The sequence below is a fragment of the Trifolium pratense genome, linkage group LG3 (genome assembly GCF_020283565.1).
Source record: "Trifolium pratense cultivar HEN17-A07 linkage group LG3, ARS_RC_1.1, whole genome shotgun sequence".
Lineage (NCBI taxonomy): Eukaryota > Viridiplantae > Streptophyta > Magnoliopsida > Fabales > Fabaceae > Trifolium > Trifolium pratense.
In genome coordinates, this window is record NC_060061.1 from 28,970,056 (window position 1) to 28,994,956 (window position 24,901).

General features: G+C 34.4%; 3 protein-coding genes across 4 annotated transcripts; 2 read left to right on the forward strand and 1 right to left on the reverse strand.

Annotated features, from left to right (window-relative positions):
* Nucleotides 1–1,587: 1,587 nt before the first annotated feature.
* On the forward strand, nucleotides 1,588–6,486 carry LOC123915674 (3-ketoacyl-CoA synthase 11-like). Its single transcript, XM_045966873.1, has 2 exons — nucleotides 1,588–2,019; nucleotides 4,650–6,486. Exon 2 carries the CDS (start codon nucleotides 4,656–4,658, stop codon nucleotides 6,186–6,188), a length of 1,533 nt encoding a protein of 510 aa, XP_045822829.1. The 5' UTR covers nucleotides 1,588–2,019; nucleotides 4,650–4,655; the 3' UTR covers nucleotides 6,189–6,486.
* Nucleotides 6,487–13,168: 6,682 nt separating this feature from the next.
* On the forward strand, nucleotides 13,169–15,346 carry LOC123915675. 2 transcript variants are annotated; one of them, XM_045966874.1, is made up of 7 exons: nucleotides 13,169–13,487; nucleotides 13,813–13,948; nucleotides 14,033–14,299; nucleotides 14,397–14,565; nucleotides 14,649–14,773; nucleotides 14,852–14,918; nucleotides 15,003–15,346. In XM_045966874.1, the coding sequence occupies exons 1-4, from the start codon at nucleotides 13,375–13,377 to the stop codon at nucleotides 14,547–14,549; spliced, it is 669 nt and encodes a 222-aa protein (XP_045822830.1). In that variant the 5' UTR covers nucleotides 13,169–13,374; the 3' UTR covers nucleotides 14,550–14,565; nucleotides 14,649–14,773; nucleotides 14,852–14,918; nucleotides 15,003–15,346. The 2 variants fall into 2 exon arrangements, with proteins under 2 accessions (XP_045822830.1, XP_045822831.1); XM_045966875.1 differs by lacking the exon at nucleotides 14,852–14,918.
* Nucleotides 15,347–16,545: 1,199 nt separating this feature from the next.
* LOC123915676 (3-ketoacyl-CoA synthase 11-like) lies at nucleotides 16,546–23,959 on the reverse strand. Its single transcript, XM_045966876.1, has 5 exons — nucleotides 23,522–23,959; nucleotides 18,007–20,890; nucleotides 17,308–17,421; nucleotides 16,933–17,220; nucleotides 16,546–16,856 (listed from the first exon to the last, which is right to left on the reverse strand). Exon 2 carries the CDS (start codon nucleotides 20,882–20,884, stop codon nucleotides 19,352–19,354), a length of 1,533 nt encoding a protein of 510 aa, XP_045822832.1. The 5' UTR covers nucleotides 20,885–20,890; nucleotides 23,522–23,959; the 3' UTR covers nucleotides 16,546–16,856; nucleotides 16,933–17,220; nucleotides 17,308–17,421; nucleotides 18,007–19,351.
* Nucleotides 23,960–24,901: the final 942 nt, after the last annotated feature.

A 24,901-nucleotide genomic window follows, 5' to 3' on the forward strand; every position in this document is an offset into this window, starting at 1 on the left:
ACGGTGAAAAGATTGGATTTTAAAGAAAAAATCTTGAATTGGGTTTTAATTAGGAAAAAGTAGAATTGAACTTGTCTTCCGTAGCCATTGCCATTTAAATAACACAACAATGAAACCTTCCTCTAAAATCTGGAACTGAAATGGCGAATCATTTTTGTGTAGCAATTGGAGCTTGATATTGAAACGACGATAAAGATAACTGATAACAAGGGTTTCTGGAGATGGAAGAGACAATGCGTAAAAAAGTTGTTTTTTTTTTTACAAAGAAGTTTATTTTGTTGTCAACCTGCTAAACAGTTTACTAGATAAATGATTAAAAAAAGGGTCATGCTAACCAGTGCCCCTGGGGCTTTGGTTAAGGAAACCAAAAAAGGAAATTTTAAAATTAAAAATAACAATGTTTACACTTTCGAAGCGTTGACCGCACAAAATTCAATGTGATATTACTATATTTGGTTCCTTAAACAGTGCCCCCGGGGCACTGTTTAGCATTTTCCTTAAAAAAATAGGGTGATGTGACCCAATAGATAGAGGTGTGTTGAAAGGAGTGTGTTTGAGAGTGTGACCTTAGCACTTTCAATGTTTTCAATGAAACATGTCTCTGTTCATATATATATGTTTTTTTTTTTAAACATCATTATGTACTATTACTACTTTCTGAATTTCTGAAAATAAATTACAAATAAAAAATTAAAGAGGTGACCCAATAGATAGAGGTGTGTTGAAAGGAGTGTATTTGAGAGTCTGACCTTAGCACTTTCAATGTTTTCAATGAAACATCTCTATGTTCGTATATATATATGTTTTTTTAAAAAAACATTATTATGTACTATTACTACTTTCTGAATTTCCGAAAATAAATTACAAATAAAAAATTAAAGAGATTTTATAAAATAAATTATATTATTATAAATTTAAATTTAAGGAAAAATGTTAGGTCCTTTAAGTTTTATGTTTGTATCAGATAGATTCTTTAAGTTTTTTAAGTTACAAATAGGTCCTCTAAGTTTTACGTTTCTATCTTGTAGGTCACTTAAGTTTTTTAAGTATCTAATAGGTACTTTAAGTTTTACGTTTCGAATTCTATATTTTGCTAATTTAATAATTTTATTTTATGTTTTAATAAGTACTATAAATAAGGACTTTTCTATTATATGCAAATTTATAAATTTTAAAAATTTCAAAATAGTAAATTTGTATTAAAATTTGTGCATTTTATATAAAATGTATAACTTTTTAATAAATAATTGTTGTTTTTCAATACAAAATTACTACTATTATTTGCTTTAACATGTGCAATATTGCACATGTTAGACAAACTTAAATAAGAATAATGTATGTTATATGAATTTATCTATGCCCATTGTGGTAATTATACACCCAAAATTAATTTTCTTTTTTTTTTTTTTTGGTTTACTAATTTTCTTTAAAATTATCCAAACAATATGAATTGATGACAATCAATTCTAAATTATTGTATCCAAACATAAATTAATTCTTTTAAACTTAATTATATCAAAATCAATTCTGTTCGCAATAGAACCAAACACATGGTTAATAGTAGATCTGTCACAAAGTTTCCTTTTCATTTTCACACTATACTGTACATTATTACATTGGCACCTTCAATGCCCAATTATTTTCAATGGGTTATTCCATTTTTTAAATCACTAAATCAAATCAAATCTAGTCCAATTCTTCTTCTTCTTCTCAATCACCACCCACCCACATAATTTCCTCCTGTGTTATCTGCTGCCTTTGGATTTTCAAGTTACCAGAGGCGGACCTGCATGCATTTGTAATTACAAAAACCTCTAAAAATCCTATCTCTCAAACTCATCTCTATCGCTACGCTGCCGCCGTTGATTCTCATTCTCTCTAGCAGTTTCCCGTATCAGCTGCACCACCAATTCTTCTCTTTTGCCGCGTCTCACCGAGTTCAATAACAGGCCAAGAGGCTCTTCATTCTTGATTTGATCTATGTGATTGAGGTTATTGATTTCTGAATTGGTGATTGAGGTTTGTATTTGATTTGATTTGATTTATTTTTACTGTTTTGTTTGATATATTTTCTTTGTTTTGGTAGATTTGGTTCATAAGTTTATGATTATTTTTCTTTTTCTGGTTTTTATTGTCAATTACTAATTGCCAACGAAAAATTCCATAGAATTTGTAGTACTAGTTTAATCAGAGATCTTAACTTCATGATTGGAAGAGAATATAGCAGCGAAAGAAGGGAATATAATGCTGTCATTTCCAGTGACATAGTTCACTATCTAATATATGTAAACAAAAGGTTTGAAGGGGGAACTAGTAATCAAGTTGGATATCCATAAGGTGTATGATTATCTTGACGCGACGCAATCATGTTTAATCTTGGTTTTGCCACTCAAATTGGGTTAAGTTTAACAGTAGATTTTGTAACCGAGCAATAAATTTTAAGGTGTTTTAAATCTCGTAGTTTAATTTTTTGATGATCATTAAATCTTGATGGTTCTTTTCGCAAGTGTACGAAAGACGTCAAGTAGTACAATTAAGAGTTATCGTTTCCTCAGGGATTGTATTAAATTCGAATCGCGGATACCGTATTTGAACACACTATTTTTGAACATGATTGGGGATTAATTTCAGAAGAATCTTCGATTTCTTAGTTTCAAAAGTTTTGAAATGATTGAGAGTTTTCGGATCGAACTATTTCACAAGCTACACGCGAATTCACACACAATAGGATCAGTTAATTCACTCAATGATGAATCGATGATAAGTGGATTCAATCTCTTGCAATCCACTTCGCTCAATCGATCACAAATCCTTAATCTCTTAAGCGATTTGTGATTAATTGAGGTTTTGCAATACAGGATTCAATTAACATAATCAATTAACATTCAATCTCTTAAACACAAATTGATTACTCATAATTCTCAATTCTACACTAAATCAGATTCTCATACGCATTCAATCATTAAGATCATTTGTGTAATTAGCTAAAAGACACAAAAGCATTACAATCTAAGAAGTTATGAATTGAATAAACTGAACCGATTACAATTGAGGAAGAATTCACGCGAGAGCTTGATCCATAGTCTTCACCTCCAACTCCCAATCTTGGTGCTTAGTGTGCCATAATCTTGCACATCATCACCAGCTGGCTTTGATCTTGCATTATCTTCATCATCTTCAGCTAAAAGAACAGAGGAAATGGCGAGATGGAGCTTGATTCTCAATTCCGGATCTAAAAAAGTCGAACCCTGCACAGGAAAATAGAGCATCTATTTATACTTTTACGCACCTGCGCCATGCGCAGGCCCCTGCGCCCTAGCGCAAAGAGGCAGTTACAGCTGCGCAGTGGCGCAGGCCTCTTGCGCTGTGGCGCAGCTCCAGTTCTGGGTTCATTCTCCAGATGTTCATCCTGCGCCATGCGCAGCTCTTCTGCGCCATGGCGCAGCTTACAGAGATTGACACTTCAAAAGCCTATTATAAAAGCGCCATGCGCAGCTTCCCTGCGCCCTGGCGCAGAGACCAGTGATGTTCTCCATCAAACAAGCTCAAAATGCGCCATGCGCAGCCCTGTGGCGCCATGGCGCAGCTTACAGGGGACTTGAGTTGCTAATTGATGCAACATTGCGCCATGCGCGGCTCTTCTGCGCCCTGGCGCAGCATCAACTCAGTTTTTCCCCTGCTTTGCTTGCGCAGCACTCAATGTAAGATTCGGCTATATTTCACTCATTCTATTCAACTTTTTTACAATATTTCCTAAAAATCGCCTTAAACATGCTCAGATAACATGTCATGATGAGGATTCATCAGGTGGCCTGCCTGAATTTTATAGTCTAGCTCCGCCACTGCATGGTACTCCCTTTGTGACAATATATAAGCAAAATTCACCTTTCTAGGTTCATTGCATAATTAATGTATCTGGTAGATGAATTTTGCTTATATATTGTCACAGAGGGAGTACATTCTTTTTTCAAACTACCTTCTTGCTCCGTTGTGCCTAACTCTGTTATTTGAATGCTTGCTTTTAATTTCACTTTTTATTATGTCTCAATTCTTTTTATGGGTCTCTTTATTGCTCTCAAACACTTTTTTTTTTTGGCTTTCATCACCAGTTGAATCTGGTTCGGGGGTCAGTTCTGGCATCAAGTGGTTCCAGCCCCCTCCTAATCGTAGTTGCGGGGGATCGAACCGCAGCGCTCTCAAACACTTTGAAGATACCAATTTTTATTTTGAATGAATGACAACCCTTCATTTTTTTTAACATGCTTATAATGTGCATTAATGTGTGAAAATTTGAAATTCCTATCTGGGTTTCTGCTGTATAGATAAATTAAATAGACGGGGTTTAATGATTGCATTGAAGATGATTGAAAATTTGAACTTTAGCTTTCTTTAGCTTTTTTTGGTTTTAGCTTTTTCAATTTGGTTGATCTAATGTTCCAAATTTGTCTGTGCCATAAATTACAGAAATCAAACTCTTTTTTCATTCAATTTTTCCAAAATCAGAAATTGGTACTAGAAAGGATTATTTTGAGGGGATTTTCACCTCTATGAATGCATACATTACATAGGTGCTGATTTTGATTATTTTTTTATTTTTTTTTCATTTTTAAGCCATCTATCTAACTGGATGTATTTTTTATTTTAAACAGGGAAAAATGACAGAATCAAAACAAGAAACACCCTTGTTGTCGACATCATCGCAGATGCTTCCCGACTTCAAAAAATCTGTTAAATTGAAGTATGTGAAGCTTGGCTATCATTACCTAATCACTCATGGCATGTACCTCTTTCTTTCACCACTTGTGGTGTTAATTGCTGCACAGCTCTCAACTTTCTCACTCAAAGATATCTATGATATTTGGGAAAACCTGCAATACAATCTGGTATCCGTCATTATTTGCTCGACTCTCCTTGTATTTTTATCGACCCTTTACTTTATGACTCGTCCTAGGCCAGTCTACCTAGTCAATTTCTCATGTTACAAGCCGGAAGAGTCTCGGAAATGCACAAAAAGGACTTTTATGGATCACTCCAGGGCAAGTGATTTCTTCACAGAGGAGAACCTTGACTTCCAGCGAAAGATACTCGAGAGATCTGGTCTTGGAGAAAACACTTACCTTCCAGAAGCTGTCCTTAGCATCCCTCCCAACCCTTCAATGAAAGAAGCTAGGAAAGAAGCTGAGATGGTTATGTTTGGTGCCATCGATGAGCTGTTTTCGAAGACATCAGTAAAGCCTAAAGACATTGGAATTCTGATTGTGAATTGTAGTCTCTTCTGTCCAACTCCGTCGCTTTCTGCAATGATCATCAATCACTATAAGCTTAGAGGTAACATAAGGAGTTATAACCTTGGTGGGATGGGATGCAGTGCCGGGATTATTTCAATTGATCTTGCTAAAGAGCTTCTCCAGGTCCATCCTAACTCGTATGCGTTGGTTGTTAGCATGGAGAACATTACGTTGAATTGGTATCCTGGGAATGACCGCTCCAAGCTTGTTTCGAATTGTTTGTTCCGTATGGGAGGGGCTGCGATTCTACTATCCAACAAGAGCTCTGATAGGAGAAGATCTAAATACCGATTGGTTCACACGGTTCGCACTAACAAGGGTGCTGATGACAAGTGCTTCAGCTGCGTTACGCAAGAAGAAGACGACAATGGCAAAGTTGGTGTCACTTTATCAAAAGATCTTATGGCAGTTGCAGGCGATGCTTTGAAAACAAACATCACCACATTGGGGCCTCTTGTCCTTCCAACATCAGAACAACTGCTGTTCTTCGGCACGTTAGTTGGAAAGAAAGTCTTCAAGATGAAGATCAAGCCTTACATTCCTGATTTCAAGCTAGCTTTTGAACATTTCTGCATTCATGCTGGTGGAAGAGCTGTTTTGGATGAGCTGGAGAAAAACTTGAAGCTGTCTCCTTGGCATATGGAGCCATCAAGAATGACACTTTATCGTTTTGGAAACACGTCAAGCAGTTCACTTTGGTACGAATTGGCATATACAGAAGCCAAGGGAAGGATCAAGAAAGGAGATAGAACGTGGCAAATAGCATTCGGTTCTGGATTCAAGTGCAACAGTGCAGTATGGAAGGCTCTAAGGACAATCAATCCTGCAAATGAGAAGAACCCTTGGATCGACGAGATTAACCAGTTTCCGGTTGATGTTCCAAGGATTTCTGCCATCTAAATGATGCAGTTTAAAATTATTATTTTGCATGTATTAACATTAGGTGGTAGCTGTTGAACTGGTGGAAGTGGATGAGAGTTAGGTTTTGCTTAGAATGTTAGATTTTGTGAATTCAATTTAGTCAAGGTCTGGTCATGAGCTTTGGAGTGCTGACTTTTGCATAAATTTATTGTCCTGTGGTAGTGCTGTTTGTTGTTGTTGTTGTATCTGAAATGTAATCCATGATTTGCTTGGTACTATTGCAGATATGCATTGCAAATTCTTTCTAGAATGGAAATCCATAAATTCTTTTAGCTAACTGGTGTCTTCCTATCACCAGTTACGATTGAAAACTTTATTAGGAATTTACATTTTTACCCCCTTGTCTATACTTTTTTCTTTTCAATTTTTAAATGAACTCAAAATTTGTCTATGGGAAATTTGGCATAGGCGCATTAGTTACAGTGCAAAAATCTCATTGTATTATAATAGTCCTTGATCGGTCAATTAGTTTATTTGTTTACCAATGTAATTTATATCTAGTGGCTAATATGAAAAAAATTTCATGATTTTAAAAACATATTTGGCAGTTTAATATTTTCCTTTTCAAAAACTATTGGCAGAGTTTTTTTTTTTTTTTTTTTCAAGTAGCTTGATGGCTGACAAATGTATTTTACTAAGGTGCCAAAATTAAAATACTTGTCTAACTTATTTTGGTGAATTCTTCGGTAGTGTTCACCACTTATTTTTCTAACATCTTTTTCAAGCAAAGAAACACGTTCATAGTCTTTTTCCTTGAATTGGTAAGCGTCGACGTGGACAGAACATGTAAGCATTTGATTTCAAATAGAAATACTCTGGCTAGACAAAATTTAACAGCAGGGAATCCTCATCCAGATTCTTGAGCATATACCTATATGATACTATTGCATACATGATGTCATAATTCATGACAACATCAGATCCAATTTATTTCCTCTCTCATAGTCCAGATTTATTAGTAGAAATAAAATGAAAGCATATGCACCATCATGGCGAATATTTTCTTCTTTTTTTTTTGAGTAAATTTAAAGATGGTTTTTTTTGAAAGGTGAACACCCCGGTACACGTATTATGTGGACGTGTACCGGTATACCGCTGAGCTGTATAATTTTAATTGGTGCACATGAATAATAATTTAACATGTCATTTCAATACTTATTTAGATATAAGTTTTCTAAATTACTCTTTTAATTTACAAAAATTCCAAATTACACCCATGGAAATTATTGTAATTTTAAAATCTTAAAACATGTTACAGAAAATTACTCTCCTGAAATATTTCTCTGAAAAGAAACATTTCTTTCTCTTTTGTGTGTCTCTCTTCACGGCGTCATCCCGTACCTTCAATTTCGCGTGTCTCTCTTAAAACATGTTACAGTAAATTGTTCTCGTACCTTCAATTTTGGCCCCATCCCGGCGGCGGCAGCGCCTCCCTCCACGGAGTCGCTTAATTTATGGACCTCTACTGTGAAATCTAATTGTGGATTCGTGATCAGTGTGAAAAATGAAGCGAAATGGTATATTTGTTTGTAATTTTTTAGGCCAATTTGACTTTTTCTGAAAAGCTCCATTGAGCTTCCGTGGTGGTGTTCATCGTGGTTTCTTCTTGAGGTAGAAGAAGGTAGAGGTTGAAGACGATGACATGTCATTACGTCATTGGCTCCCTCTTTAGTTTATAACACAGCCGTCAGATGTTTTTTAAAAGGAATTGAAAGCCCAGATCTGTTTTGTCTTTTTTAAATCATAACCATCCGATAGATCGGAAGGTCCGGATCTGAGTGCTCAACCACACATCATAGAGCTTCACCACTCTGAATCTGTTTTTTTTTGTTTGGACGTGAAGGAGATTGGGCTTGGGCAGTTGGGCCTGGTCCTTCTGTTTTGCTATGTGTTAACCCCCATTCTCTGCTTGCACCCTCTGCGGGTTTTAAGTTTTAATTGCTTAAATTGCTTAATCGATTGAGTGTCCGTTTGACCCTCCTTATTTTTTACTTCTCTACTTCTTTTAAGGAGAAGCAGGGCAAAACACAATTTTGATAAAGTTATTAAAATAAGAAGTATTTTTTTCTTATGAAAAAAACACAATATAAGTGGTTAAAAAAAAGAATTTATTTTCATAAAAAAAACAAAGAATTTATGATAATTATCTTTGTTAAGTTGTTGTTGTTATTATTATTATTATTATTATTATTATTATTATTATTATTATTATTATTATTATTATCTTTTTTTAAGTTTGTTATATTATTAGGATAATTATCTTTTAAATTTAAATGATCATGAATTTATGATAAGTTAGTTATTAATCTATTTTACCAAAGAGATTTAATTTAAAAGTGATAATTAAGTTTAAAAAAATAATAAATATCAAACAAGTTTAACTTTAAGTTTAAAGCTTTTATTTTCAACTTTATTATTAAAGTAACTTTAAAGGCTAAAATAAGGAGGGCCAAACGGGCACTAAGTGCTTATTCAAAGCCAGTACTTATCCAAATAAGTGCTTACTCACATAAGTGCTTATTTTTATAAGTGTTTACTCATATAAATGCTTATTTAATTAAGTACTTTTATCTCATGAATGCTTTTATTTAAATACTTTTTTAAGCTCTTTAACTTAATAAATAGAATGAAAAAGGGAAGGTCTGACGTATGACTTTCTTTCCCCGGATGATTCAAGGCTCTGACGTATGACTCGTGACTCGAATCATTCTCATTCTCATTATTTGAACAACCATGATTGACAAAATTAATCGGTTTAACAAAAACTTCAGTCCACGCATATTTCTTTGTTTCTGTTTGTTTTGTTTAAATCATTCGAAACTTAATAATAAATAGAATGAAAAGGGAAGGTATGACGTATGGTTTTCTTTCCCCTGATGATTTGAGGCCCTGACGTATGACTCGTGACTTGAATCATTCTCACTTTCGAACACTAAAAAACGTTAAAATACTTCATCATCTGCTTCATCTTTCCTTTTGGTTTTCTTAAATCAAATAAAAGAAGTTAATCATTAAATGGAATAAAAATTGATAGTCTGACGTATGACTTTCTTTCCACGGATGATTAGAGGCCCTGACGTATGGCTCGTGACTCGGATTATCCTCATTCTCGGACGTTTTCATAAAAACTCCTAAAAGCAATCCAACACATTCAAACCTTTTCTCTGCTCACGCGCGCAGTAAAAGTAATAAAACTCTTTTCACAAACCGGGTGATGTTTTTGTCTGTTCTCCATAACATAAACCATGCTTAAGCCTCACTGTGCGAGCATACAAGCAACGTTTAAATACGAGAATGCGACATTCTCCGTAATACAAACAATGCTTAAGCCTACGAAGTGCGAGCATACAAGCAACATTTAAATACAAGAATGCGACTTAGACGTCATTCGTCTAAAAGCAACCAACCCACAAACATACATTTTCTACGTAGGAGCAAGATTCAACATCTTGTCGAGCATAATCATAAAAAACAAACTTTTTCCCCCACATCGATGAAGTAAGAAACAAACATTTAAGCAAATATTGAAAACACATTAAAACAAACAAACAACTTCCCTCTAAAAGGTTCCCGTTGAGTACAACGGATGTGAGGGGTGCTAATACCTTCCCCTCGCATAACCAACTCCCAAATCCATCTCACGGTTCTCGGACCATTTTCTCTCAAGATTTTTTCGATATTTTGCTTTCCCTTTTTGGGATAAATAAAATTCGGTGGCAACTCTATTTTCCGAGTGTTTACACTCGAGGATGAAAGATTTGATATGCTTTGCTTTGATTTGATATGTGATTACACTCAAGGATGAAAGACTTGATATGTGTTTACACTCTATTTTCCGAGTGTTTTCACGCCGCGACACATGTCTAGAATATATCAATATATAAAGTTTATTGCAAAACTTTAGTATTTTTAAAAACGAGTATGAATTAAATATGAATTTTCTATATCAAAATATCAAGATAAATGTAACAAATATTTTGACCTATAAATCAAATTTTGAGCTCCTTATTTTTGGACAAACTTCTTATAATGTTCTGTATTTGCAAAATAATCTTAAATACACATCAACTTAACAACATCACTATAATTGCATGCATAAAAATTTAGTAGGGATAAAAATATGATATTTTATTATGAAGATGAAAAATTAAATTTAATAATTTTGCAGAAGCTAAAAACTTATTTAACCCTATAAAATATTACGAACCACTAAAAATTAATAGTATTACAATAAAATATATACACATATTAAAAATTATAATTTTTTTTTTGTAAAAAAAGTAAATATATGGTTAAACGATAAATAAATATGTAAACAAAAAAAATGATAAATAAATGTTAAACTTTATAAACTAATAATATTAAAAAAATTATTCAAAAAAAAAATTGAAGGATACATAAAGGATACACATTTTATATGACCCATGAATTTAATCAAACGGTGAAAATATTGAAGGATTAAAATATTTAAATCTTGTTAAAAAAAAAAACTAGGTTGAAAGATTTGATATGCGTTGATTTATTGGGGAACATGATTGATGATTATATTAATTAATGTGAAAGATACATTTTCAAATATTAAAAAGTAGTGTTTAAATTAGAAAACTTAATAAAGAAATAAAATATGCATTAAATGCTTGTCACCTCAGCAGTGTACCGGTACACGTCCACATAATACGTGTACCGAAGAATTCACCAAAATAAGTTAGACAAGTATTTTAATTTGGTGAATTCTTCGGTACACGTATTATGTGGACGTGTACCGGTACACCGCTGAGGTGGCAAGCATTTAATGCATATTTTATTCCTTTATTAAGTTTTTTATTTTTAACACTATTTTTCAATATTTGCAAGTGTATCCTTCACATTAATATAATCATCAATCATGTTCCACAATAAATCAAAGCATATCAAATCTTTCAACCTAGTTTTTTTTTTTTTTTTAACAAGATTTAAATATTTTAATTCATGAGTTATTAAAATGGCCTTCAATATTTTCACGGTATGATTAAATTCATGGTCATATAAAATTTGTATCCTACATCCTTTATGCATGGTATCCTTCAATTTTTTCCGAATAATTGTTTTAATATTATTAGTTTAATATTTATTTATCTTTTTTTGTTTACATATTTATTTATCGTTTAACCATACATTTACTTTTTTTACAAAAAAAAATATAATTTTTAATGTGTATATATTTTATTGTAATACTATTAATTTTTAGTGGTTTGTAATATTTTATAGGGTTAAATAAGTTTTTAGCCTCTGCAAAATTATTAAATTAAATTTTTCATCTTCATAAAAAAATATCATATTTTCATCCATACTAAATTTTTATGCATGCAATTATATTGATGTTGTTAAGTTGATGTGCATTTATGATTATTTTGCAAATATGTATAGAACATTATAAGAAGTTTGTCCAAAAATAAGGAGCTCAAAATTTGATTTTTAGGTCAAAATATTTGTTACCTTTATCTTGATATTTTGATATAGAAAATTCATATTTAATTCATACTCGTTTTGAAAAATACTAAAGTTTTGAAATGAACTTTTTATATTGTTCTATTCTAGACATGCTTGATTGTCGAAATTTAAATTCATAAGTTATTGTTAGTCAAATTAGGTGATATTGAACGACTTGATTGAAAAAATTTGAATTCCTTATTGAATGTAAGTATAATTAGCTAGTTTACATATGAAATATGTTTCAAGTTGAATGGTTTGACGAAGAAATTTTGATTTCTTTAGTCACAATCGACATTATTAGTTGAGGCTTAGAAGTCATTTCTTATCAATTGAATTTCTTAAGTCATAGTTAATCTAATTAGTTGAGGTTTAACTGTTTGATTGTCGATATTTGAATTTTTAAGTGTTTCCCGTTCTAATTTGGTCAAATTGCACAGTTAACTTGACAATATTTGATCTCTCTAGTTCCTTTCAGTCTAGTTGGCTGTGACTTAATTACCATTTCATAATAACTAGATTTTTTGAGTAATAGTTACTCCAACAATATGAGATTAAATCGTCAGATTGTTGAAATTCAACTTCTTAAGTGTTTATTATCCCAATTAGGTTAAGTTGAACATATTGACTAAGATGAAGTGATTCCCTTAGTCACATGCAAGAAAACAAACTTGACTAGTATGCCTAAACAAATGAATACTATTTTCATTGGTTGGAAGCGACCTCGAGAGGGTTGGGTCAAACTCACTGAGCTTTAGTGTGTGCCATCAAGTTCAGTCAACCCTTCAGGGTGTGGAGGTCTTCTCCGAGATAGTAGCAGGGTTTGTCTAGTTAGTTATGTCTGCAAGCTTGGAACTTGTAATACGCTCCATGCGGAAATGTGGGGAATGTATATCGGTATGGATTTGGCTATGAGACATAGAATTACGCACCTTCAAGTTGATAGTGACGCAAAGGTGCTAGTCCACATGGTAACAGGAAATTGCACCATTAAAGGAAACATTTCTACCTTGGTTCGGCATATTCGTGATCTAAAAAATTATGAACTGGCAGGTTCATATAAACCGTACTTGGCGTGAATGAAACAGATTGACGGATTGACTAGCTAACTTTAATCTATCTCTAAACTTTTTTGATTTGCATGTTTTGGAGGCTCCCTTAGAAATCTTTAGAGACTTCTTTTTTATGACATATCTGGCTCTTGCATACCTCGGAATGTTCATTTAACTTTCTAATTTTCCGTTTTTCTTTTAGCCCCCTTTGTACACAAAAAAAAATTATTAAAAAAAATAGCAAAATAAATAAATTGACACAAAAGAGAGATTTGAACCCTTGACCACTAGTTAAAAAAGCATACAACACACCAACAAGACAAACAATCACTTTAGTACTTCATACAATTTGTTATTATTTTATATTAATATCTTGTTATATATTGTTTAAAAAAAAAAAAAAAAAAAGCCTAAACCTTAAACCTAATCTGCCGTCGCGCAGGATGAAGAAAACACACCACAATCTTTCAACTTTGATTTTCTTCAAAAATACTACCTCTAAACAAAAATTGACAAAATCTTTCAACTTTGATTTTCTTCAAAAATACTACCCTAACCCTTCTATATATAATCATGGTATCACTCCTACAAATTCACGCAACAAAACACAGTGTATTTTCTTTCATTGAAATCGCTGTCACTGAATGGAGGACGGAGAAGCTTCCTTTACGTCACCATTATCTCACAAAAAGATGGTTTCTGACGTAAAAAAAGAGGAGGGTTATAAGGGAATATCGTTCGTAGATTTACTAGACAGGTATATGTTTGTTCTTTTTAAATGTGATTTTTTTTCGGTATATTATATGTATACTGTTTTATTCTCCGGTAGTTTCAGCTTTTGTTGCCTGCGTTTTTGTGTTTTGCTGTCTTGCTGCTCGGTGCTATTGTTTTGGTTCTTTTTGTGGCCAGCTTGTGCCTTGCATCTGTTTTGTACTGACTTTTTCTCATTAATTGATATTTTAGCCTTTTTCTAAATAAATAAATCGACATGTATATTGTTTTGTTGAATCTGTTTGTAAAATCTGTATGTAAGCATCTACTTAAAATAAATTATTAAAACAAATTATTGAATGAACTTGTAGCCCACCAAAGAAGTTTTTGAAAACAGAGAAGGTTCTTGAAGAAGAAAATTTTGATCATTGGGATCCTTGTGCTAAAAAAAGCCCGCCGATCACAAAGGAGGTTTTTAAAGAAGAAGAAAATTTTGATCATTGGGAGGTAATTAATTTATAACTTAAGTAATATTTACATATTTCACAAAGTGTTTGTCCATAGTTTTAAAAATTTTGCCAATTTGAATAGGACCAAACACAAGTGTCTATGGTGATAAAGTCAATTGATGACTTTAAGGAAACTATACTGACCATGTTCAGACAACCAAGACAACCTGTGGAAAAGCTGGTCACACCTTTGACAAAGGAAAGTATTCGACCTTTGATGAAGGAAAAAGTTAGTAAAATCTATTCACCATATGCCAAAGATGGCAACAAATATGTGCAAGTAACCACCACTCCGACAGGGTGCTACATCAAATCCAACAAAACATTAGTTGGTCCGTCTATCCCCGATGTAAGTAATTGACCTCTGTGTTACTCGTTTGATAGAACCATCATTCTTGGCATCCATTATTAACTCTTTTTATTTGTCATGACATTTGTGAATGCAGTGGTTGTCTTCACTCTTTAAACCAAAGAAGATAATGAATCTAACCTCCGACCAATGTGCTATGGCATCTTACATATTTGGTCGTTCAACAGACGAGTTAGTCATACATTTCACCTTGTATTCCAAGTCGTTCAGCCCGTCCCGGCAGGAATAGAAGTATCAAGAAACTGGTAAGAAAAACATATACTTTTAATTCTTTATATCAAAAATTCAAATTTTATATCATATCACTTACACTTGTTGTTGCCTTTAGACTGTTTATATGGAGGAGTTACTCATGGATCCCGCTTTTCATGTGACTGGAACAAAACATACACCAAATGTATCTGAATTTAGCCTAGTCACTCCAAATGATTTGGGAGTGCAAGCAGATATGTCGTACGTAATACTAATTTAATTATATTTGTATTTCCTTTACATCCTTTAATTGTCATCTAATGTAGAATTTTATGTTAGGAATGACTGTGGAGTTTGGGTCATTATGTGGATGAAGCAAATGGGAGAAAAAGAATATAAGATTGATGTATGACATACTTCCTTATTCAACTACTTTTATATTTTAACTTATTGGTAATTTTTTCTAATAAATTTTAAATTTATGTTTCAGGTGGATGATGGTACAAGACTAAGGATAGCATTAGATTTGATATTGGATCCTTCCAACGAATTGAAAGAGAAAGCTTTGGCTGCTGCAAAAAAAAACCTTTGGCTGCTGCAAAAAAAGGAAGAGTTAAAGAATCCAACAGCTGCTGACTAAATTTTATACCACATGTTTTGTGGGATTTTGCAGTCTTACAATTTCTTTTAAAGTTCTGACTTATTTAGTTTCTACCAGGATGGATGGTTGACTAGTTTCTATTTTTTGGATATCTTATTTTGACTTTACTTTTTTATGTTTCCACCAACATGGATGGTTGACTAGTGTGATGAATGGATTTTTTTTATATCTTATTTTTTTTACTTATGTCTTTGCAAGCTAGTGTGATGAATTGATTTTTATTTTTATCATGAGGATCTTGTGTGAGATTGGTTGGATTTCTGTTTTGTTTAGTGAACCGATCATCATATATATGAATGTTATTGGTGTGTGATACTTTTAGATTATGGCATGCTTTGACCAAGCAAAGGGTCATTATCATGGTGAAGAATGTAGGCTATAAGTTGTTTGTTAACAGGAGGAAATAGTTGGCATTTGAAGCTTAATTGGATGATCTTTTGTATAGGTGTATAAATTCATGTATTTGTTATTCTTGTGTATTTTCTGTGAAATCATGTTATAGGCCTTGTTTAGATCTCTTATGGTCTTTATGTGATTAGTCAAATGCTTGGATTTTGGCCTGCCATAAATCATGTTATATGGCAGTGATCTGCAATGTTCACAATTGATCATTGCTTTTGCAGTTCTGGTGCTCTGTTGGTTTTTTAAGTAGGCTTGATGTCCCAGTTTGCGTGTGTGCTTGTGGATTATATTCATTTGTTTTAAGGAGAGGTCACTATACATGGTTGGTCACTGTTCGTGAGTCGGAGAATAGGCTGCGGAGCTACATAATTTTCTTCTGTGATTCTGCGTTCTGTAATTTTGTTTGTAGAAAAATAATAAATTAGAGATATTGTTTTACTTTCGCAAACTATTAGCAGGTGCTTTCACTAACTATTTAATTAAAAATCTGAATTTTCTAAGTCCAATATCGTTGCCGTTCTGTCGACGCGTAAACAGTATTTCTATGTTCCTACTTTCGCAGGGAACTATTAGTTTTAAAAACAGAATTTTCAGAACAATAAAGCTATTCTCGTCATAAGTAAATAAGCGCGTAATTTTATATCAGTTCCATCGGTACGACGGTCCTCTCGTGAACTACTCAGACATATTTAAACTAACAAGACATATTTAAACTAATAAACAAGCGTGAATTCATGGTATGCTTCATTGTTGAAACAGGGAGCAATTTTAAGTGAGAACTTTAAGTAGCGATGGAAGCATAAACCTGGTGACTGAAACTTTTCTTAAATAAACTTTATAAATTGAACCAACGAATCAAGTGAATAAATATTCCAACTTAAAACATGCTCTCTGTAACTTGATGTGCATATACCATGAAACACATGAACAGTAACTGAATTGCAGAACACAGCCCCACAACAACAACAAGGACGCAAACCACGGCTTTGCTATTTTTATTAATAAATAAGTGTAGGCATAAGTTATGCCAAAGAGTACATAGCAAATACACTACTTAACAGTAATCCAAACCAATAACACCTTTCATAATCCAAACCAATAACTTAACATAATTGAAAACAAGTCTACACGGTTAAATTCCTATATATGGTCCTTTCAAAAGCCACAAAAATAGCATCATATTGGATACTTGTCCCATTGCTTGTGATTTGTGAATCAAGAATCGTCATTTCCACCTCCATTCCTAGCCTTTTTAGCCGAGTTCTCCACCTCCTCCATAAACTACATAAATTGAGGATAAATATTAGAGAGGGAAAACACATTTCACGAATTAAATATGAATGTTGCGTTTACTCACACGTGTATAACGAGGGAAATCATGTGTTCTGCTTTGTCGAAGAAAATTGTTGTCTACTGGTGGAAACTGGGGGAAAATTGGTGAACTTTGATTTGGATGAAATTGGGGGAAAATTGGTGCACTTTGATTTGGAACAAATTGGGGAAAAATTGATGCACTTTGATTTCGAACCCCATTACATGTGGTGAAATAATCGGCACCATACCCTACACTATAGTTCCACGTTGCTTTCTGACGTTCCATTTTACTAGTGGGATTACCAAATACAAAACCATGTCTCATAACATTCTGAAACAAATAAGGACATAAGATAAACATAATATTATATCTAAATGAACTTTTATTCTCATAAATTCTCTATAACAGATTACTTACGCTGTCAATATTGAATGAGTGATTTGGATTGACAAAAGCACTAGCCCCTGGAATGTCTTGTTCATTTGTATCTGACATGTTCTCCTTAGGTTTGTTGGACTTCTCTTTTTCAGCCTAACATCATGTCGTAAAAGTGTCAAAAATGTTTTTTTTTAGCAGCATAAATAATGATATTATTAAGCCCACCAAAACATGAGGAATGTTAAGGGACAAACAGCAAAAGCTGAGAAAATACAAGTGCATAAAAAACAAACCGCTGGGAACATAACAGCAAGCACAAAAATCCAGCCAAACAAAAAGCTTATAACAAAGGAGGAGAACGCAGGAAAAACACTAAGGGGGTAACGACAAAGGAGGACTACAAGTCACACAACAACAAGTAGAAATTAGCGCTGCATACACTCCAACGGACACCAATTCCATTCATACAGTACTAAATCAACAATGTGAATTAATAAGAGAGTATGCAAATAACAAGGATCAACTATCATAACTTTAGGCAAGTTTCAAAATTTACGGTTTCATTGATTCAACCATTATAAATTTGATAAGCTATCATAACCCACTTAAGATAAAACATAATTTTGATGATGTAACTACACATACTTCAATTTACTAAACTAGGCGCATATATTGTGATACTATCAAATACAGTTGCGGTCACATTTATAAGAAAGAGGTAAGGTGTCGAATACTCACTCAAAGGTCGGTGGCGGCGGCGAACTCAGGTTACAGCGGCGACACGATAGTGATTCGGCGTGAAAACTCGTGTGATTTCGGTGAGAGCATGTGATGCGGCGGATCTCCCCTTTACAAAGCAAGTGAAACTAAGAAGAGAGAAGAAGACCAATTTCCCAAACTTTCAAAAATCCTAAAAATAGAAGATTCAATAACAGAGAATTAAGACAACAAAACCCTAAAAAGCGGCGGTGAAAGACGAACTACGCAGTGGAGAGAGGCGGCGCCGCCGCCGGGATGAGGCCAAAATCGGAGGTACGAGAACAGAGACACACAAACTTACGGGAAAGAAATGTTTCAGCCTGTAAAAAACCTGTAACACGAGTTTGTGTTTCAGAGAAATGTTTCCACTGTAAAAAACCTTTGACAGAGAAAGAAATGTTTCAGAGAAATGTTTCAGCCTTGTAACATGTTTTTTTTTTACGAATACTGTAACATGTTTTAACATTTTAAAATTACAATAATTTCCATGGTGTCATTTTGAAATTTTTGTAAACTAAAAGAGTAATTTAGAAAACTTATATCTAAATAAGTATTAAAATGACATGTTAAATTATGATTATATGTGGACGAATTAAATTTATACACATCAGCAGTGTACCGGTATACGTCCACATAATACGTGTACCGGAGTGTTCACCTGCACCTTAGTAAAATACATTTGTCAGCCATCAAGCTACTTGAAAAAAAAAAAAAACTCTGCCAATAGTTTTTGAAAAGGAAAATATTAAACTGCCAAATATGTTTTTAAAATCATGAAATTTTTTTCATATTAGCCACTAGATATAAATTACATTGGTAAACAAATAAACTAATTGACCGATCAAGGACTATTATAATACAATGAGATTTTTGCACTGTAACTAATGCGCCCCTATGCCAAATTTCCCATAGACAAATTTTGAGTTCATTTAAAAATTGAAAAGAAAAAAGTATAGACAAGGGGGTAAAAATGTAAATTCCTAATAAAGTTTTCAATCGTAACTGGTGATAGGAAGACACCAGTTAGCTAAAAGAATTTATGGATTTCCATTCTAGAAAGAATTTGCAATGCATATCTGCAATAGTACCAAGCAAATCATGGATTACATTTCAGATACAACAACAACAACAACAAACAGCACTACCACAGGACAATAAATTTATGCAAAAGTCAGCACTCCAAAGCTCATGACCAGACCTTGACTAAATTGAATTCACAAAATCTAACATTCTAAGCAAAACCTAACTCTCATCCACTTCCACCAGTTCAACAGCTACCACCTAATGTTAATACATGCAAAATAATAATTTTAAACTGCATCATTTAGATGGCAGAAATCCTTGGAACATCAACCGGAAACTGGTTAATCTCGTCGATCCAAGGGTTCTTCTCATTTGCAGGATTGATTGTCCTTAGAGCCTTCCATACTGCACTGTTGCACTTGAATCCAGAACCGAATGCTATTTGCCACGTTCTATCTCCTTTCTTGATCCTTCCCTTGGCTTCTGTATATGCCAATTCGTACCAAAGTGAACTGCTTGACGTGTTTCCAAAACGATAAAGTGTCATTCTTGATGGCTCCATATGCCAAGGAGACAGCTTCAAGTTTTTCTCCAGCTCATCCAAAACAGCTCTTCCACCAGCATGAATGCAGAAATGTTCAAAAGCTAGCTTGAAATCAGGAATGTAAGGCTTGATCTTCATCTTGAAGACTTTCTTTCCAACTAACGTGCCGAAGAACAGCAGTTGTTCTGATGTTGGAAGGACAAGAGGCCCCAATGTGGTGATGTTTGTTTTCAAAGCATCGCCTGCAACTGCCATAAGATCTTTTGATAAAGTGACACCAACTTTGCCATTGTCGTCTTCTTCTTGCGTAACGCAGCTGAAGCACTTGTCATCAGCACCCTTGTTAGTGCGAACCGTGTGAACCAATCGGTATTTAGATCTTCTCCTATCAGAGCTCTTGTTGGATAGTAGAATCGCAGCCCCTCCCATACGGAACAAACAATTCGAAACAAGCTTGGAGCGGTCATTCCCAGGATACCAATTCAACGTAATGTTCTCCATGCTAACAACCAACGCATACGAGTTAGGATGGACCTGGAGAAGCTCTTTAGCAAGATCAATTGAAATAATCCCGGCACTGCATCCCATCCCACCAAGGTTATAACTCCTTATGTTACCTCTAAGCTTATAGTGATTGATGATCATTGCAGAAAGCGACGGAGTTGGACAGAAGAGACTACAATTCACAATCAGAATTCCAATGTCTTTAGGCTTTACTGATGTCTTCGAAAACAGCTCATCGATGGCACCAAACATAACCATCTCAGCTTCTTTCCTAGCTTCTTTCATTGAAGGGTTGGGAGGGATGCTAAGGACAGCTTCTGGAAGGTAAGTGTTTTCTCCAAGACCAGATCTCTCGAGTATCTTTCGCTGGAAGTCAAGGTTCTCCTCTGTGAAGAAATCACTTGCCCTGGAGTGATCCATAAAAGTCCTTTTTGTGCATTTCCGAGACTCTTCCGGCTTGTAACATGAGAAATTGACTAGGTAGACTGGCCTAGGACGAGTCATAAAGTAAAGGGTCGATAAAAATACAAGGAGAGTCGAGCAAATAATGACGGATACCAGATTGTATTGCAGGTTTTCCCAAATATCATAGATATCTTTGAGTGAGAAAGTTGAGAGCTGTGCAGCAATTAACACCACAAGTGGTGAAAGAAAGAGGTACATGCCATGAGTGATTAGGTAATGATAGCCAAGCTTCACATACTTCAATTTAACAGATTTTTTGAAGTCGGGAAGCATCTGCGATGATGTCGACAACAAGGGTGTTTCTTGTTTTGATTCTGTCATTTTTCCCTGTTTAAAATAAAAAATACATCCAGTTAGATAGATGGCTTAAAAATGAAAAAAAAATAAAAAAATAATCAAAATCAGCACCTATGTAATGTATGCATTCATAGAGGTGAAAATCCCCTCAAAATAATCCTTTCTAGTACCAATTTCTGATTTTGGAAAAATTGAATGAAAAAAGAGTTTGATTTCTGTAATTTATGGCACAGACAAATTTGGAACATTAGATCAACCAAATTGAAAAAGCTAAAACCAAAAAAAGCTAAAGAAAGCTAAAGTTCAAATTTTCAATCATCTTCAATGCAATCATTAAACCCCGTCTATTTAATTTATCTATACAGCAGAAACCCAGATAGGAATTTCAAATTTTCACACATTAATGCACATTATAAGCATGTTAAAAAAAAATGAAGGGTTGTCATTCATTCAAAATAAAAATTGGTATCTTCAAAGTGTTTGAGAGCGCTGCGGTTCGATTCCCCGCAACTACGATTAGGAGGGGGCTGGAACCACTTGATGCCAGAACTGACCCCTGAACCAGATTCAACTGGTGATGAAAGCCAAAAAAAAAAGTGTTTGAGAGCAATAAAGAGACCCATAAAAAGAATTGAGACATAATAAAAAGTGAAATTAAAAGCAAGCATTCAAATAACAGAGTTAGGCACAACGGAGCAAGAAGGTAGTTTGAAAAAAGAATGTACTCCCTCTGTGACAATATATAAGCAAAATTCATCTACCAGATACATTAATTATGCAATGAACCTAGAAAGGTAATTTTGCTTATATATTGTCACAAAGGGAGTACCATGCAGTGGCGGAGCTAGACTATAAAATTCAGGCAGGCCACCTAATGAATCCTCATCATGACATGTTATCTGAGCATGTTTAAGGCGATTTTTAGGAAATATTGTAAAAAAGTTGAATAGAATGAGTGAAATATAGCCGAATCTTACATTGAGTGCTGCGCAAGCAAAGCAGGGGAAAAACTGAGTTGATGCTGCGCCAGGGCGCAGAAGAGCCGCGCATGGCGCAATGTTGCATCAATTAGCAACTCAAGTCCCCTGTAAGCTGCGCCATGGCGCCACAGGGCTGCGCATGGCGCATTTTGAGCTTGTTTGATGGAGAACATCACTGGTCTCTGCGCCAGGGCGCAGGGAAGCTGCGCATGGCGCTTTTATAATAGGCTTTTGAAGTGTCAATCTCTGTAAGCTGCGCCATGGCGCAGAAGAGCTGCGCATGGCGCAGGATGAACATCTGGAGAATGAACCCAGAACTGGAGCTGCGCCATAGCGCAAGAGGCCTGCGCCACTGCGCAGCTGTAACTGCCTCTTTGCGCCAGGGCGCAGGGGCCTGCGCATGGCGCAGGTGCGTAAAAGTATAAATAGATGCTCTGTTTTCCTGTGCAGGGTTCGACTTTTTTAGATCCGGAATTGAGAATCAAGCTCCATCTCGCCATTTCCTCTGTTCTTTTAGCTGAAGATGATGAAGATAATGCAAGATCAAAGCCAGCTGGTGATGATGTGCAAGATTATGGCACACTAAGCACCAAGATTGGGAGTTGGAGGTGCAGACTATGGATCAAGCTCTCGCGTGAATTCTTCCTCAATTGTAATCGGTTCAGTTTATTCAATTCATAACTTCTTAGATTGTAATGCTTTTGTGTCTTTTAGCTAATTACACAAATGATCTTAATGATTGAATGCATATGAGAATATGATTTAGTTGTAGAATTGAGAATTATGAGTAATCAATTTGTGTTTAAGAGATTGAATGTTAATTGATTATGTTAATTGAATCCTGTATTGCAAAACCTCAATTAATCACAAATCGCTTAAGAGATTAAGGATTTGTGATCGATTGAGCGAAGTGGATTGCAAGAGATTGAATCCACTTATCATCGATTCATCATTGAGTGAATTAACCGATCCTATTGTGTGTGAATTCGCGTGTAGCTTGTGAAATAGTTCGATCCGAAAACTCTCAATCATTTCAAAACTTTTGAAACTAAGAAATCGAAAATTCTTCTGAAATTAATCCCCAATCATGTTCAAAAATAGTGTGTTCAAATACGGTATCCGCGATGCGAATTTAATACAATCCCTGAGGAAACGATAACTCTTAATTGTACTACTTGACGTCTTTCGTACACTTGCGAAAAGAACCATCAAGATTTAATGATCATCAAAAAAATTAAACTACGAGATTTAAAACACCTTAAAATTTATTGCTCGGTTACAAAATCTACTGTTAAACTTAACCCAATTTGAGTGGCAAAACCAAGATTAAACATGATTGCGTCGCGTCAAGATAATCATACACCTTATGGATATCCAACTTGATTACTAGTTCCCCCTTCAAACCTTTTGTTTACATATATTAGATAGTGAACTATGTCACTGGAAATGACAGCATTATATTCCCTTCTTTCGCTGCTATATTCTCTTCCAATCATGAAGTTAAGATCTCTGATTAAACTAGTACTACAAATTCTATGGAATTTTTCGTTGGCAATTAGTAATTGACAATAAAAACCAGAAAAAGAAAAATAATCATAAACTTATGAACCAAATCTACCAAAACAAAGAAAATATATCAAACAAAACAGTAAAAATAAATCAAATCAAATCAAATACAAACCTCAATCACCAATTCAGAAATCAATAACCGCAATCACATAAATCAAATCAAGAATGAAGAGCCTCTTGGCCTGTTATTGAACTCGGTGAGACGCGGCAAAAGAGAAGAATTGGTGGTGCAGCTGATACGGGAAACTGCTAGAGAGAATGAGAATCAACGGCGGCAGCGTAGCGATAGAGATGAGTTTGAGAGATAGGATTTTTAGAGGTTTTTGTAATTACAAATGCATGCAGGTCCGCCTCTGGTAACTTGAAAATCCAAAGGCAGCAGATAACACAGGAGGAAATTATGTGGGTGGGTGGTGATTGAGAAGAAGAAGAAGAATTGGACTAGATTTGATTTGATTTAGTGATTTAAAAAATGGAATAACCCATTGAAAATAATTGGGCATTGAAGGTGCCAATGTAATAAATAATAATGTATGTATAGTGTGAAAATGAAAAGGAAACTTTGTGACGGATCTACTATTAACCATGTGTTTGGTTCTGTTGCGAACATAATTGATTTTGTTATAATTGAGTTTAAAAGAATTAATTTATGTTTGGATACAATAATTTAGAATTGATTGTCATCAATTTATGTTGTTTGGATAATTTTAAAGAAAATTAATTTTGGGTGTATAATTACCACAATGGGCATAGATAAATTCATATAAGATACATTATTCTTATTTAAGTTTGTCTAACATGTGCAATATTGCACATGTTAAACTAAATAATAGTAGTAATTTTGTATTGAAAAACAACAATTATTTATTAAAGAAGATGGCGGCATGGTATTCCATGGTTGGAGATAAGTTATACAAAAGAGGGTTCGCTTCTCCTCTCCTTTTGTGTGTTAGTAAGGAAGAATCAAAACACATTATGTCTGAAGTGCATGAGGGTTCGTGCGGCAGCCATATTGGTTCAAGAGCTTTGGCAGGAAAGATATTACGAGCGAGTTTTTACTGGCCAGACATACATGATGATACCGCTATGTATGTAAGAAATTGTGATAAATGTCAGCGACACGCCAATCTACATCACGTACCAGGAGAGCTACTGAAATCAGTATTATCCCCATGGCCTTTTTTCATGTGAGGCGTGGACATCGTAGGTCCATTTCCAGTTGGTTACAAAGAAGCACGGTGGATCATCGTCGCCGTAGATTATTTTACTAGGTGGATAGAAGCAGAGCCAATGTCCAGTATTTCGGCGGAACAGGTTAAGATCTTCTATTGGAAGAAAATCATTTGCAGGTTCGGAATGCCCAAGTATATTGTATCAGATAACGGCACCCAGTTCGCCAGTGAAAAGGTCGTAGAATTCTGTCGCAGCAAAGGAATCCAGAATACCTTCATATCGGTTGAGTATCCTCAAGCTAACGGACAAGCAGAATCAG